Source organism: Eriocheir sinensis, chromosome 61, assembly GCF_024679095.1.
Source record: "Eriocheir sinensis breed Jianghai 21 chromosome 61, ASM2467909v1, whole genome shotgun sequence".
Classification (NCBI taxonomy): Eukaryota; Metazoa; Arthropoda; class Malacostraca; order Decapoda; family Varunidae; genus Eriocheir; species Eriocheir sinensis.
This window is the reverse complement of record NC_066569.1, coordinates 6,725,557-6,740,136: the sequence shown is the minus strand read 5'-3', so window position 1 is coordinate 6,740,136 and position 14,580 is coordinate 6,725,557. Positions and strand designations below refer to the sequence as shown.

Below are 14,580 nucleotides of genomic sequence, written 5' to 3'. Positions count from 1 at the left end.
CTCTTCTTTCCCTCTCATCCTCATCCTCTTCCTCTTCTTTCCCTCTCATCCTCATCCTCTTCCTCTTCTTCCTCCTCCTCCACCTCCATCATCCCACGACTTGATGCTTTCTTTCCCTCCATTTCTCCTCTCCCTCTTCTTTCCCTCTCATCCTCCTCCACCTCCATCATCCCACGACTTGATGCTCCTTCTTTCCCTTCATTTCTCCTCTCCTTCCTCTTCTTTCCCTCTCCTCCTCCTCCTCTTCCTCTTCTTTCCCTCTCATCCTCCTCCTCTTCCTCTTCTTCCTCCTCCTCCACCTCCATCATCCCACGACTTGATGCTTTCTTTCCCTCCATTTCTCCTCTCCTTCCTTTTCTTTACCTCTCCTCCTCCTCCTTTCCCTCTCCTCCTCCTATCCACCCCCTCTCCAAGACGATGCAATACGGACATTGGCAGGAGCTTCATCTAAAACCGAGTCATACCACATTGCAACACTCTACCTTCGGAAATAATAACTACGAAAACCATCAACTCCTTTAAAAATCGAATCAACCGTTATCTCGTTGCGTCAGGAGTGAACTGCATACGAACCCCTTTCATCTGCTCTGCGGCTACCAAGTGACTGTCGAGCAGATTAAATTTACGGTCGTGTTACAAGACATTTCGTTGCCCAAGAACAAGGCTTTCCTAGGAGTTGTGGGCACTTCCAGGAGTAGTTTCATGACCCTGGCGGTAGTTTGACCCTTCCTCTGTAACTGATACGAGGAACCATTGGGTCGTATATAAGACATTTCATCGTCCAAAAACACCTATTTGACAAGGCTTTCATAGGAGTTGTGGGCATTTCCAGGAGTAGTTTCATGACCCTGGCGGTAGTTTGACCCTTCCTCTGTACCATGAACCTGAAGAAACACTCATTAGAACCCGACTGACCCCCTCTTTGACCTTAAGAAATAGCTGATGTTAGGAGCGAAAGTCTTATAATACCGACCTAAAAATAAAAAATAAAATAAAATAAATAAAAAATAAAAATCACCAAAGCGGGCAACCTCGTAATGAACCAATAGGCTTTCTGTTTCCCTGCATATCTACGTTTCTTCTTCCTCGTCACTGTCCTCCTCCTGTCCTCTTTTCCCTCCTCCTCTTCCTCTTATCATACCCTCCTTCCTCTCCATGCCCTATCACCTCCTCCTCCTCCTCCCTCTAATGCCCTCTCCACCACCTTCCTCTTCCTCCTCCACGTCACCACCGTCCTTCTCCTTCCTCCACCTGCTCCTCCTCCTCCTCATCATCATCCTTCACCTGTCCTCTTCAGCCTCCTCCTCCTTATCACACCCTCCCACTCCTCTCCTCCTCCTCCTCCTCTTCAGACACAAGGCGTACAATAACAAACTCAAAAAACCATAACAAATAAGGTGTGAAAAAAACAAAACAGCATCGCCTATCTAAACAAAGGGATGCTGCTCTCTATCTCTTGTCGCTTTATATAACCCCGTGACCCTGAAGTCGAAGGTCACGTGACTGTCATTGTTTGTTTACATTCTGCGCACGAGAGAAAACGGGAAGGTGAGGTAAACAAAGCGGGTGAAAAGGTGGGGATTAGAAGAAAGAACACGGGGAGAGGTAAACAGTGAAGGTGAAAAGGTGAGAAATATGAAAGAAAACGGGAAATGGTGAACAGAAAAGATGATAAAGATGGGAAATATGAAAGAAAACGGGAAATGGTGAACAGAAAAGATGATAAAGATGGGAAATATGAAAGAAAACGGGAAACGGTAAACAGAAAAGATGAAAAAGGTGGGAAATATGAAAGAAAACGGGAAACGGTAAACAGAAAAGATTAAAAAGGTGGAAAATATATGAAAAAAAAACGGAAAAGTAACAGAAAAGATGAAAAGGAGGGAAATGGATGAAAAAAAACTATAGATGAAATGAGATAAAGGAAAAGTTAACAAAAACTAAAGATGAAATGTGACGAAAGAAAACGGAGCAATAGATGAAATGAGAAGAAAATAAAAACTTTCAATGAAATGAGCTGAAAGAAAACGAAGCAAAAGTAATAACTGGATTAAAAAAAAGAGGAATATCAATCTTGTGGTTTTGTAAAAAGAAGATAACGCAAAGGAGTGGATAATAATAATAATAATAATAATAATAATAATAATAATAATAATAATAATAATAATAATAATAATAATAATCTCTCTCTCTCTCTCTCTCTCTCTCCCCCTGAAGAGATTCTTTCGACGTAGTTTCGAAGCCCTATGAGAGAGAGAGAGAGAGAGAGAGAGAGAGTAATGGAATGACACACACACACACACACACACACACACACACACACACACACATAAAGAGGTCAAAGGGTGAAGAGGAGGAGGAAGAGGAGGAGGAGATAAAAGTGGAGTAAGAAGGTAAAGTGGAAGAAAGTCACGAGAGAAAGAAAAGGAAAACCAGGAAGTGGGACAAGGCGCGCACACACACACACACACACAAAGGAAAGAGACAGACACAGACACCGAGATAAAACCTTGTGTGTGTGTGTGTGTGTGTGTGCGTGCGCGTGTGCGTGCGTGTGTGTGTGTGTGTGTGTGTGTGAGAGATTCAAGGTCAGAGACGAAGCCCTTGATGGTGGTGGTGATGGTGATGCAGGTGTTGTTGTTGGTGGTGGTGGTGGTGACACATTCCAAACACCACCACCAGCCAGGTCACGTGATAAGAAAATAAGAGAAGAAAAAAAAGTAAGAAAAAATAATTACAACATTCCTTCCCAAATTGCTTACAGGAGCCAATCAAGAACCAGTGGGAAGGGGAGGGAGGGGAGAGGGGTCAGCAGGTGTGCCAGGGATGGGGGTATTGCTGGGGTGAGGGGTGAAAGAGGTAAGGGGGTGTTAGGTAAGGACATGATAAGGATTAGGTTAGATTAGGTTAGGTTTAAGATATGGGAGGTTAGGTTAGGGTTAAGATTTGGGAGGTTAGGTTAGGGTTAAGATTTGGCTAGGTTAGGTTAGGTTAGTTATTAAGATATGGGAGGTTAGGTTAGGGTAGGATTTGGAAGGTTAGGTTAGGTTAGTTATTAAGATATGGGAGGTTAGGTTAGGGTAGGATTTGGAAGGTTAGGTTTGGTTAGGGTTTAGATTTGGTTAGGTTAGGTTAAGATATGGGAGGTTAGGTTAGGGTAGGATTTGGAAGGTTAGGTTAGGTTAGGGTTAAGATTTGGTTAGGTTAGGTTAGTTATTAAGATATGGGAGGTTAGGTTAGGGTAGGATTTGGAAGGTTACGTTAGGTTAGGGTTAAGATTTGGTTTGGTTTGGTTAGGTTAGGTTAGTTTAGGTTAGGTTAGGTTTAAGATGGGGTGTTGCTGGGGTGTGGGGTGACAGAGGTAAGGGGGTGTTAGGTAAGGAGAAGGAAGGGGTTAGGTTAAGTTAGGTTAGGTTAGGTTAGAGGTAGTGAGGTACAGGTAAGTGGATAGGGTAGTAGCAGTAGTAGTAGTAGTAGTAGTAGTAGTAGTAGTAGTAGTAGTAGTCATAGTAGTAGTAGTAGTAGTAATATATGGGATAAGATAAAGGAGATTAGGTTCAGTAAGTATAGGTTAAGTTAGGTTAGGTTGATAGTAGTAGTAGTAGTAGTAGTAGTAGTAGTAGTAGTAGTAGTAGTAGTAGTAGTAGTAGTAACATAGGGAATAAGGCTAAGAGAAGGAAATTCGGCTGTTAGGATAAGAATTCAGGTTAGGGTAGTAGCAGTAGTAGTAATAGTAGTAGTAGTAAAAGTAGTAGTAGTAGTAGTAGTAGTAGTAGTAGTAGTAGTATGAAGGGTTAGATTAAGATAAGTGAGATTAGGTTCAGTTAGAATAAGAGTTTAGACTAGGTTATAGTAGTAGTAGTAGTAGTAGAAATTGCAACAGTAGTATAAGCAAAGCCAGGCCTGATCTATATTCCAGGTAGACTAATGAGGCAGGTAACCAGGAAAGAGGAGTAGTGGTGGACAGGTGTTTCTTGGTCAAGGTGAGCTACCGTACCTGTCACCCACTTGTCTGAAGAGGAGGAGGAGGAGGAGGAGGAGGAGGAGGAGAAAAAGATGATGAAGAAAAGGAAGAAAAAGATGTAGATGAAAAAGAAAAAAAGTAGAAGAAGAAGAAAAAGTAGTACGGTATAAGAAGAAGAAAGTAGAAAAAAAAGAAGTAGAAGAAGAAGAAAAAGTAGTATAAGAAGAAGAAGAAAGTAGAATAATAACAAGGAGAAGAAAAGGATGATTATGATAATAGAGAAGATCACAAAAACATTAGCAATAACAATCTCTCTCTCTCTCTCTCTCTCTCTCTCAGCCATAGTTTCACATTCCCCTCTGGCTGTTCCTGTTCCTGTTCCTGTTGTTGTTGCTGTTGTTGTTGTTGGTGGTGTGTGTGTGTGTGTGTGTGTGTGTGTGTGTGTAATTACTCTTTCTATTGTTCTGGTTCAACATTTTTTTCGATCTTGTAATCTTATCTTGATGAATGTTATTACTCTCACTCTCTCTCTCTCTCTCTCTCTCTCTCTCTCACCCGGAGGAAAGTTTATGAGTTTTCCTCCTCAATGTCTTTAGTGTCCTGAGGGGAAGAAAGCGTCAATCCTCCTCCCCTTCTTCTTCTTCCTCCTCCTCTTTATTTTCCTTTACCCACTTCCTCCTGTTGTTTCTTCTATCTTTCTCTCTTTTGTTTATTATCCTCCTCTTCTTCATCTCCTCCTCCTCCTCTTCTTCATTTCCTATTATCTACTTCTTCCTCATACTCTCTTTCTCTCTATCCTCTTTCATCCTTCTTCTTCTTCATCTCCTCCTCCTTCTCCTCTTCTTTCTCATTCTCTCTTTCACTCTTTCATTTCTTGCTCTCTTCTTCTTCTTCATTTTATTTTACCTACTTTCTCTTCCTTCTACTCTTTCCCTCTTCTTCGTCTCCTCCTCCTCCTCCTCTTCTTCTTCATACTGTCTTTCCTTCTATAACTTCTTGCTCTTCGTTTGTTCATCCCTCTTTCTCTTATTCTTTTTTTTCTCTTTATTTTCTCCTTTTCCTCTAGTCTCCTTTTTTGTCCTCCTTCATTCTCTTTCTCCTTCTCTTGTTCCCCTGTTTTCTCTCCTTCTCCTTTAGTTCTTTCTTCTTCCTCTTCATTCATTTATCCTCCTTCCTTATTACTGTTTTGTTTTATTTGGTTTCCTCTTCTAATTCTTCCTCCTTCTTATTTTTCTTTATCTTCCTTCTTCCTCTTCATTCATTTATCCTCCTTCCTTATATTTGGTTTCCTCTTCTAACTCTTCCTTCCGCTCCTCCTCATTTGTCCTATCTTCCTTTTCCTATATTCTTTCCTCTTACTCTTCCTCATATGATTCTATACTCCTCTACCTCTTCTTTCTCCTCTCTGTTATTTCCCTTCTATAACTCTTCCTCCTCCTTTCTCTTCTTTTATTTCCTTTCTTTATCTCTTTCTCCTCCTTTATTCCTTCCTATTATCCTTTCTCTTCTTTTATTTCCCTTCTCTAACTCTTCCTCCTCCTGCGTTCCTTCCTATCATCCTTTCTCTTCCTCTCATATTTTCCTTCCTTCCCTTCTTCCTTGTCTATATGTATTCCTTTTTCTTCTTCTTCTTCTTCCTCCTCCTCCTCCACTTTAAATATTACACCTCCTTCAATGTCTTCCTGCTTCTTCTCCTACTTATCCACCTACACCTCTTTTTTTTTCTCTTCCTAAAGGGCAGAAGATGGCAAAGACTTGAATGGACCTGTTACAGCCTACACTCAAGTATATATAATGTGTCTGTTTGTATATGTTTAGGTTATATGTATTTTGTTATTCACCCACGGTCTGATCATATGCTGGACTTGTGATAGTTAGTTAGTTAGTTTAGTTAGTGTGTGTGTGTGTGTGTGTGTGTGTGTGAGAGGGGGTGACCTTGCCTATTTCCATTTTTATATAAGCAGTTTAAGTTTATAATGGACTATTTTGTTATCTTTTATCAAGGCAATCATTAAAATTTGTAGCTATTCCACTCTAAACACGTACTTTCAGACGGTTTAATATTACTTTCGTCTATCAGTTTTATGGGAAAGCTGGATCTCTTTACATTCTTTTTTTTTCTTACTATATAAAGAAGATAAAGATGAACAGGGAGGAGGAAGAGTTAGGAGGAGAAACTAAATGATGAGGAAGAGCAACAAGGAAGAATAAGGAGTTACAGTAGAGAGAGGGGAGAGACTAGGAGAAAGGATGGGAAGTAGGGAAGGAAGAAGCAAGATAAAGGGATTCAGATCTAACCCAAGACTGAAAGCCAAACATGATCATCCAATGTACAGATAAACTCCATCCCCATATCTTTCAATACACCAATAGGATCACTTATGGATATATCACAAGCTCTCAAACTAACAGAACCCAATGTAAACCTAATAAATAGTAACTGATTGGGGTTTAAATGCAGCAGTAGTGTGTCTCCCTTCCTTGGCCATTCCCTAAGAGCAGTTCCTACATTTACAAACCTAACAAACAGGAATTGGTGTTTGCTTAGTGACCTCTCCCATTAGTCATGTTTGCCGTAGATTTTCCTATATTCCTCACTGTCTGCAGCTGACTTTGGCACTGCACTGTTATAGCATAGCACAAACAGGCCAATAAAGAAGGAAGTGGAAGAGGTGTACATGTGCAGAATTCAACCAAGGCAGAGAAAGAAAGAAATTGAAGTGGAGTATGTAAGTGGAATTCAGCGAAGGCAAAAAGTGAAAAAGCTGCCATTTCTTTTCATTTGTTATCTATTTTACAGCAAATGAAGCATCAAAAAGAAAAAATAAATAATAATGATAACTGAGAAAAAAGTCCACTAACCACAGCCCCTATAAAAGAGTGTATGGATGAGTGGCCTAAAGAGAGGTCAATTTCAGGTGGAGAGGTGTCTTGATTCTCTCCTCTTAAAAGAATTGGTAACATGTATTTGACTCAGTAAGGGAGAGCTTGAGTTTGGGCAGTCAATCATGTTAGCCGTAAGCACTCTGTAATTCCTCACCTTCTGTAAACGACTTTGGCAATGCATCTGTATGTTTTCAAGCTTAGAGTTCAAGTTACCGTGGTTTTCATAACATCAAGAAGCCTTTCACTGGTTGAGAAATACTTTGGCATTATTAAACTTTGCAGGCTTCCACTGACCTTCAAAAATGCTGTGGCTAATGTTGGCTATTCCTGAAGCTTTCCAAGGTAAAGATTCACTCCACTAATGCAGTTTTATGTTTTTGATTTATGGAACTACAAGACCCATTTACTTAAATATTTCAGGGCTTTGGTAGAGGTTGTTGTGGGTATTTCCAATGGGTAGTTTTAAGAGCTTAAGAGATAGTTTGACAAGACTCTGGTAGAGGTTACAAGGCTGTCATAGAGGTTGTTATAGGTATTTCTATGGGTAGTTTCATGAGCTTAGTGATGGTTTGGCAAGGATTTGGTAGGGGGTTACAAGGCTATCATTGAGGTTGTACTGGGTGTTTCTATGGGTGGTGTTATGAGCATGTGATAGTTTGATAAGGCTTTGGTAGAGGTTGTTGTGTTATGAAGCCTTTCTTTCATTCTTACATAACTTTACTCTTCAAATCAGCATTTCTTTATCCTTCAGCACACAGCGAGACACATAACTACACAGTGTTGATTAGCAGAATAGTGGAAGATAAACAGTTTAATAGGACTCAAAACATCAGCATCTCTCTCTCTCTCTCTCTCATAAATTCTGGTTGGCGGGTCTTTGATTAGCAGAAATGTGGAAGGTAAACCCCAGCAATACTCTCTCTCTCTCTCTCTCTCTCTCTCTCTCTCTCTAAATCTCCTCACTTCTATTACCATCTTCATTTGTTTCTTCTTTCTATAAACACAACAAAACAGTAGGACTCAAAACAACCCCCAACCCCCAACCAGCATCTCTCTCTCTCTCTCTCTCTCTCTCTCTCTCTCTCTCTCTTTCCTGTTAAATCTCGTCACCCCCACCACCACCTTCACGTGTTTTGTCCGTCCACAAATACACGTGTCCTCTCATCCGGTGCTCTCTGGTTCCCTGGTCCTCCCACAACCCAAATAAACACAGTGTTCCCTCCCTCGCCGAGGCCACTGACTTCATGACAGGGTACGCAGAGAAGGTTGTATACTAGAGCGGGGTGTGAGGGACCCTGCCAAAGAATTAACACCTAGCCTATCCCTTCTGTCATAATGAGAAAAAGAAAGAAGAGTGTGATCCGAAGAGAATGGGGTATAGTATGTGCTGTGTGAGGGTGACTGCCAAAGAATTAACACCTATCCTCTTTGTCATAATAAGAAACAGAAAGAAGAGTGTGATCCAAAGAGAATGTTGTTTAGTATGTGGTGTGTTTGTGAGCGTCCTTGCCAAAATATCAACACCATCTCTCTTGTCAAAATATAAACAAAAGGAAGAAAAGTGTAACGTCAAGAGAATGTGGTATATACGCAGGGGGTGTGAGTGTTCCTACCATAGAATTAAACCTTTCTCCTTTGTCAAATTATAAACAAAAGGAAGAAAAGTTTTACTTCAACAGAATGTGGTACTGTACTGAGTGTGTGAGTGTCCCTACCATAGAATTAAAACCTTTCTCCTTTGTCAAAATAAAAACAAAAGAAGAAAACTATAATCTCAAGAGGATGTGGTATGGTGCAGGGTGTATGAGGGACCATGTCAAAATATCAACACCTTCTCCTTTGTCAAAATATAAACAAAAGAAGAAAAGTGTGACCTCAAGAGAATGTAGTATGGTGGAGGGTGTTTGAGGGTCTGCCAAAATATCAACACCTGTCTCCCTTGAAAAAATAAAAACAAAAGGAAGAAATGTGTAATAAAAAGAAAATGTAGTATATGCATATAGATAAAAATATAAAGAGAAGCTGGTTGGGGTTGTTTTGAGACCTACTGTTTTGTTGTGTTTATAGAAAGAAGAAATAAATGAAGATGGTAAGAGAAGTGAGGAGATTTAGAGAGAGAGGTTAGTTATGTAAGGGTGTGTGCATGCCCTTGCCAAAATATCAACACCATCTCCCTTGTCAAAATATAAACAAAAGAAGAAAAGTGTGACCTCCAGAGAATGCTGTATATGTGTAGGGGGTGTGAGGGTCCTTGCCAAAATATCAACACCTTCTCCCTTGTCAAAATATAAACAAAAGAAGAAAAGTGTGACCTCAAGAGAATGATGTATATGCGTAAGGGGTGTGAGGGTCCTTGCCAAAATATCAACACCATCTCCCTTGTCAAAATATAAACAAAAGAAGAAAAGTGTGACCTCAAGAGAATGCTGTATATGCGTAAGGGGTGTGAGGGACCATGTCAAAATATCAACACCTTCTCCTTTGTCAAAATATAAATAAAAGAAGAAAAAAAGTGTGACCTCAGGAGAATGTGGTATGGTGCAGGGGGTTTGAGGGCCCCTGCCAAAGACTCAGCACCTGTCTCCTTTCTCAAAATAAGAAAGTAAGAAAAAATTTAAATGCAAGCAGTTCTATTTAATGTTTGTGGGTTATCTATTTTCGTTTTATCAACAGAGCTCGTAGCAATAAAAGGAATTGAGTGTAACTGCCTATGTTTTGAGAGGAGGAGCAGAATAAATAAAATAATAAACTCAAGGAATTCTCTTTAGTTCTTGCGGATTATTTACTTAGTTTTATCGACAAAGCTCATCGCAGTAAGAAGGACAGAGTACAAATGCTTATATTTTGACAGGAATAACAAAATAAGTAAAAGAATAAATAAACAAATAATCCCAAGCATTTTTTCTTAGTATTTGTGGGTTGTATACTTTATCTTGTCGACTAGGCTCACCAAATAAACACAAGAGGAAGAAAACTAATCACAAGAGGATGTGGTATAGTGCAGGTTGTGTGAGGGTCCCTGCCAATGACTCAACACCTGTCTCCTATGTCAAAATAAGACAGCAAGAGAAAATTTAAATGCAAGCAGTTCTATTTAATGTTTGTGGGTAAGGGATTGAGTGCAAACGCTTATGTTTTGACAAGGACACCAGAATAAATAAATAGAAGAGCAAATATACACAAGTAGTTCTCTTTTGTTCTTGTGGATTCCTTTGTTTTATCGATCTACCTCATAGCAATGTAAGGGACAGAATACAAACGCTTATATTCTGACAAGGGAAGCAGAATAAATAAATAGAAGAGCAAATAAACAAATAGACACAAGCAGTTCTCTTTGGTTCTTGTGGATTCCTTTGTTTTATCAATCAAGCTCATCGCCATGCAAGGGACAGAATACAAACAGTTATATTTGGCAAGAATGGCAGAATAGATAAAAAAAATAAAAGAACAGACTCAAGCAATTCTTTTAAATACTTGTGGATTACTTTCTATCATCAACCAAGCTTAACATATAAGAATAGAGTAAAAAGGCTTACATGTTAACAATAATAGCAGTATAAATGAATAGGTACTATATAAAAGAAAAAACTCAAGCAATTGCATTTAGTGATTGTGGTTACGGTACTTTCTTCTACTGTCCGAGTCCACCGTAATAAAAGGGACTGGGTACAAAGCTTTATTTTTATGACAATATAGCAATAAACAAATAAATGAATACTTACAAGAATAAACTTAAGTAATTCTATTTAGTACTTATGGTTACTTTCTTTTATCATCCAAGTTCAATGTGATAAAAAAGATTTGGAAAAAAACACTCATATTTTGACCAGGTTTCAGTGTTGCAGAACTCATATTTCAAAGGGACGCGGAAATAGGAAATGGTCCACGACATGAACGCAGGATACATATGTCTTGAAACTATAAATCAACAAACAAAATATTGGAACACCTTATTAACCCATTGATTTTAAATACCGTAATGAGGAAGTTGCAACGGAAATATTCATCAGTGTTTAATTAAATGTCAAAATCTATCAGAATAAGTTGTATGCGGGTTGGATGTAATTCTTCATGTATATCTTGTAAAATAAATAATAAAAGCATAAAAATAAAATAATATATACAGGAGCAAATACCGTATGAAAGTCACACCGCATTCCAAAATCATGAACCCTTCTCTGCATAACCTCACCTGGATATAAACAACAGGTGTCAGTCCTAATGAGATAGACCCTACCTGGTAGTATAATCATATTTAACCTGGATCTTTACCTTCCATGTAAGGCAATCAATCCTAAACTAACATTATTTAGACTCTCAACCTGATTTACCTTAACCTAATTAAACCTGTGAAGTACACCTAACCTTACCCAACCGAACATATTTGACCATAACCAAGTAGCTGCGGGGATCTAAGCGAGAAAAATAAGAAAAAAATCATCACTCACGCAAACCATTTCATAATATATATCAACGCATCTGTGATCACTTTATGCATCATCTATTTTTAGGGGTTGATATGGCAAAAATTTGGCCCGTCACTGGTTCACGGTAGAGCCACAAATTTGGCCCGTTGCTGCTACCGGTTAAACTTAGCTAATGTGGCCCTATTCTTACCTAATCTAATTGGGCTTTAACTTAACCTAACCTAATTCAGCCCTAACCATTACCTGACCTAACTGATCTCTGACCTTGCCTAACCTTACTAATTTCACTCTACTCTTACCTAACCCAATTGGGGCGGTATTCTCAAACCTTTCGGCTCCCAAGCACTCATATTTAACAAGGCTTTTGTAGGAGCTTTGGTCTTTTCCAGAGGTAGTTTAATGGCCCTGGTGGTAGTCTGACCCTTCTTCTGTACCATGAACCTAAAAAAACACTCATGAGAACCCAATTAATCTCCTTTTTGGCCTTTGGAAGTAGTTGATGTGGGAGGTGGTCGCATCTGGGAATACCAACCCTGGGCTCTAATCTAACCAATGATCTCATTTTTAACTATAGTTCCTAAACACTCTGGCCAAAGAACATATCAACTCTTAATTACTTTATTTTACTTACAGCAATATAAATATAAATACTTATGTCACTTATATACATATGTCATTATATTTTAAAACTAGTCTTTACTTAGTGCAATCAACACACATTCCAGCAGCGGCTTAATAGTTTTAGTGTTGAGTAATTACGCAAATATGCATTCTGCTGGCGTGTTGGCACTTGTGGGGTTCCCTTCTTGTGGGACCCGTCTAGGTAAGATGTTTAGGTAAGAACCTACTTAATTTGACCCTGACCTTACCTAATCTTGCCTAACCTAATTATGCTCACTTAACATATTATGAAGAAAGACAAATAAAGAAGATAATAACGAAATGGCAATGGTGATGATGGGGTCTTACTAAACACACACACACACACACACCACCTAAAAAAAAAAGTACACAAACCTTAATGAAAACCCAAAACACACACACACACACACACACACACACTACGTACACACACCATTAAAAAACATACATACACCTTAATAACACACACACACACACACACAGACACACACACACGCACCAAAACAAACATACACGTACACACGCACATACACAACCACCTTACCCAAACACACACACGTACAGACATACGCACACACACCCTCCCCTACCCCCCCTTACACCCAAACCAAACCCAAAATAACCCCAAAAATAACAAATAAAACAAAAATAACACAACCACCTTGCCAGAAAACCCAAACACACGTACGCACGAACACACACAACCCAGACCCTCCCACCCCCTTACACCCAAACCAACCCCCCAAAAACAACCTAAATCACCCAAAAAACACAAAAAATAAATTAAAGGAATAAAATAAGAAGATATTAATGGCCGCCTACTCACGATGTATTCCCTGACAGTGTTGTTGAAATGGATCTCCTTCTCGAACGGGTCCTTGATGGGCTCGTCCGGAAGGAGCTCACTGATGTTCCTGGTGTGGCTCATGGCGGCGGGGAGGAGCTGGTCGCGGCCACACCAACCACACCGCCGCAACCACACATCATGGGGGGCAGGACCACGGCGATACACGTCCTTCCTCCCAGACCTCCAAAGAGACACTGGCGATTTGAAGCAAGGAAGCTGTCATGGCGTCACTGGGGAGATTATCGTACTCATCGCTTTGTTTTTTTCCGTTTTTGGCTCGTAACGATCACACAAAACCACCATTACTTAAATGTTTAGCAATAGGTTTGATTAGGTATTGTTACTGATGTGGATATGGTAGTTTTTTGGAGTCTGAAGCTGATAAATGCAATTTTCCAAGTACAGCAATCTGGTAACTCTTGGATTGTCAGTTACTCTCGTACTCAGTGTTATATTGACGTACTATGAGCAATGTATTTAACAGTTTCGGGCTAAAAGCTACCACTCCCTACAAGTCATCGTATTTAATCAATCTTTCCATTTCAAACTCAATTATCAATACATTTTATACAAGTGGAGAGAATGGAATAGTGTTGGTCATGTTGATTTGAGTCGAATTTATGTATCATTATCGTACTCGTACCCCCTGCCCTTCTTCCTCATTCTCGTCCGCATTGGTTTTAATATTTTGCTACTATTTATACACCTCAAAACAACTTCTCATAAATCCATCTTACCCTACTTTACGTCTAATCTTGCATCAATTTGTGTTTAAGTAGCTTTAACATTCATAAGAGGTTAAAATAATAGGTTATCTTTGTTCCGGAGTCACTGTCCCGCCGTCGCTTTAAATATCCTTCTCACTTTTTTTGTCCTCACGCCCGTTGGAAGAAATATACTTTAATAAATTACCATAAGATAGTGTTGTAAGTCCATACCCTTGCTTGTGATTCTGATTTCATGGTAAACTTGTTGATTGTTACTTAATTACGCTTATAAGCTATACAAAAACAGTCATTTCAACATATATAACCCTCTTACCTTTTTGTCCTAACGGGAAATATGCTTTAACAAATTACTTATGGCGCCTACTTATGGATGTTACGTATCTATAGTTACTTAGCGAGAACAAATCGATACCCAAGACACTTTTTATGGATCCGTCCTTACAACCGTGTTTCATGCTCTCCTTGTGGCGTTGTTCCCTGCCGAGGAGTGGGACAAACGGTTCCTTCCTTTTTTTAACAAGAGGGAATTAAATTAAGGAAGGATCTCGAGCTAATACATACAAGAATCTCGTTGTATTAGCTTGAAATAAATCTGACGTAAAAAAGATGCTTCCATACCGAGTGTTGGATGGTTTGTCATTTCTTTATTTGCTTCTGTATCTCCTTCTGCCTCTTTTAAAGCATACTAAGCTATATTTCAGTGTATATTCCGAATTTTTATGCCATATATTTGTCAGCCTTCTCCCTGACTGCAAGAATACGGAAGGATTCTATATTCATTAACTTTTCCCTGCCTCTTTGATATCCTCTTCTGTTAACCTAATCTAATCTGTTCATTAACTTTTCCCTCTCTCTGCTTTGATTATCCTCTTCTGCTAACCTAATCTAATCTATTCATTAACTTTTCCCTCTCTCTGCTTTGATTATCCTCTTCTGCTAACCTAATCTAATCTATTCATTAACTTTTCCCTCTCTCTGCTTTGATTATCCTCTTCTGTTAACCTAATCTGATCTATTCATTAACTTTTCCCTCTCTCTGCTTTGATTATCCTCTTCTGCTAACCTAATCTAATCTATTCATTAACT

The 14,580-nt window shown here is 39.2% G+C and overlaps 1 protein-coding gene across 1 annotated transcript in view; it reads right to left on the bottom strand.

Moving 5' to 3' along the window:
- The window catches only part of LOC126986288 (protein LMBR1L-like), a 53,721-nt gene extending 40,753 nt beyond the window's left edge, over nt 1-12,968 (bottom strand). The window contains exon 1 of the mRNA XM_050842259.1: nt 12,746-12,968. Coding sequence (XP_050698216.1) covers nt 12,746-12,847 — 102 coding nt within the window. The 5' untranslated portion in view covers nt 12,848-12,968. The remainder of the gene's footprint in view (nt 1-12,745) is intronic.
- Nucleotides 12,969-14,580: the final 1,612 nt, after the last annotated feature.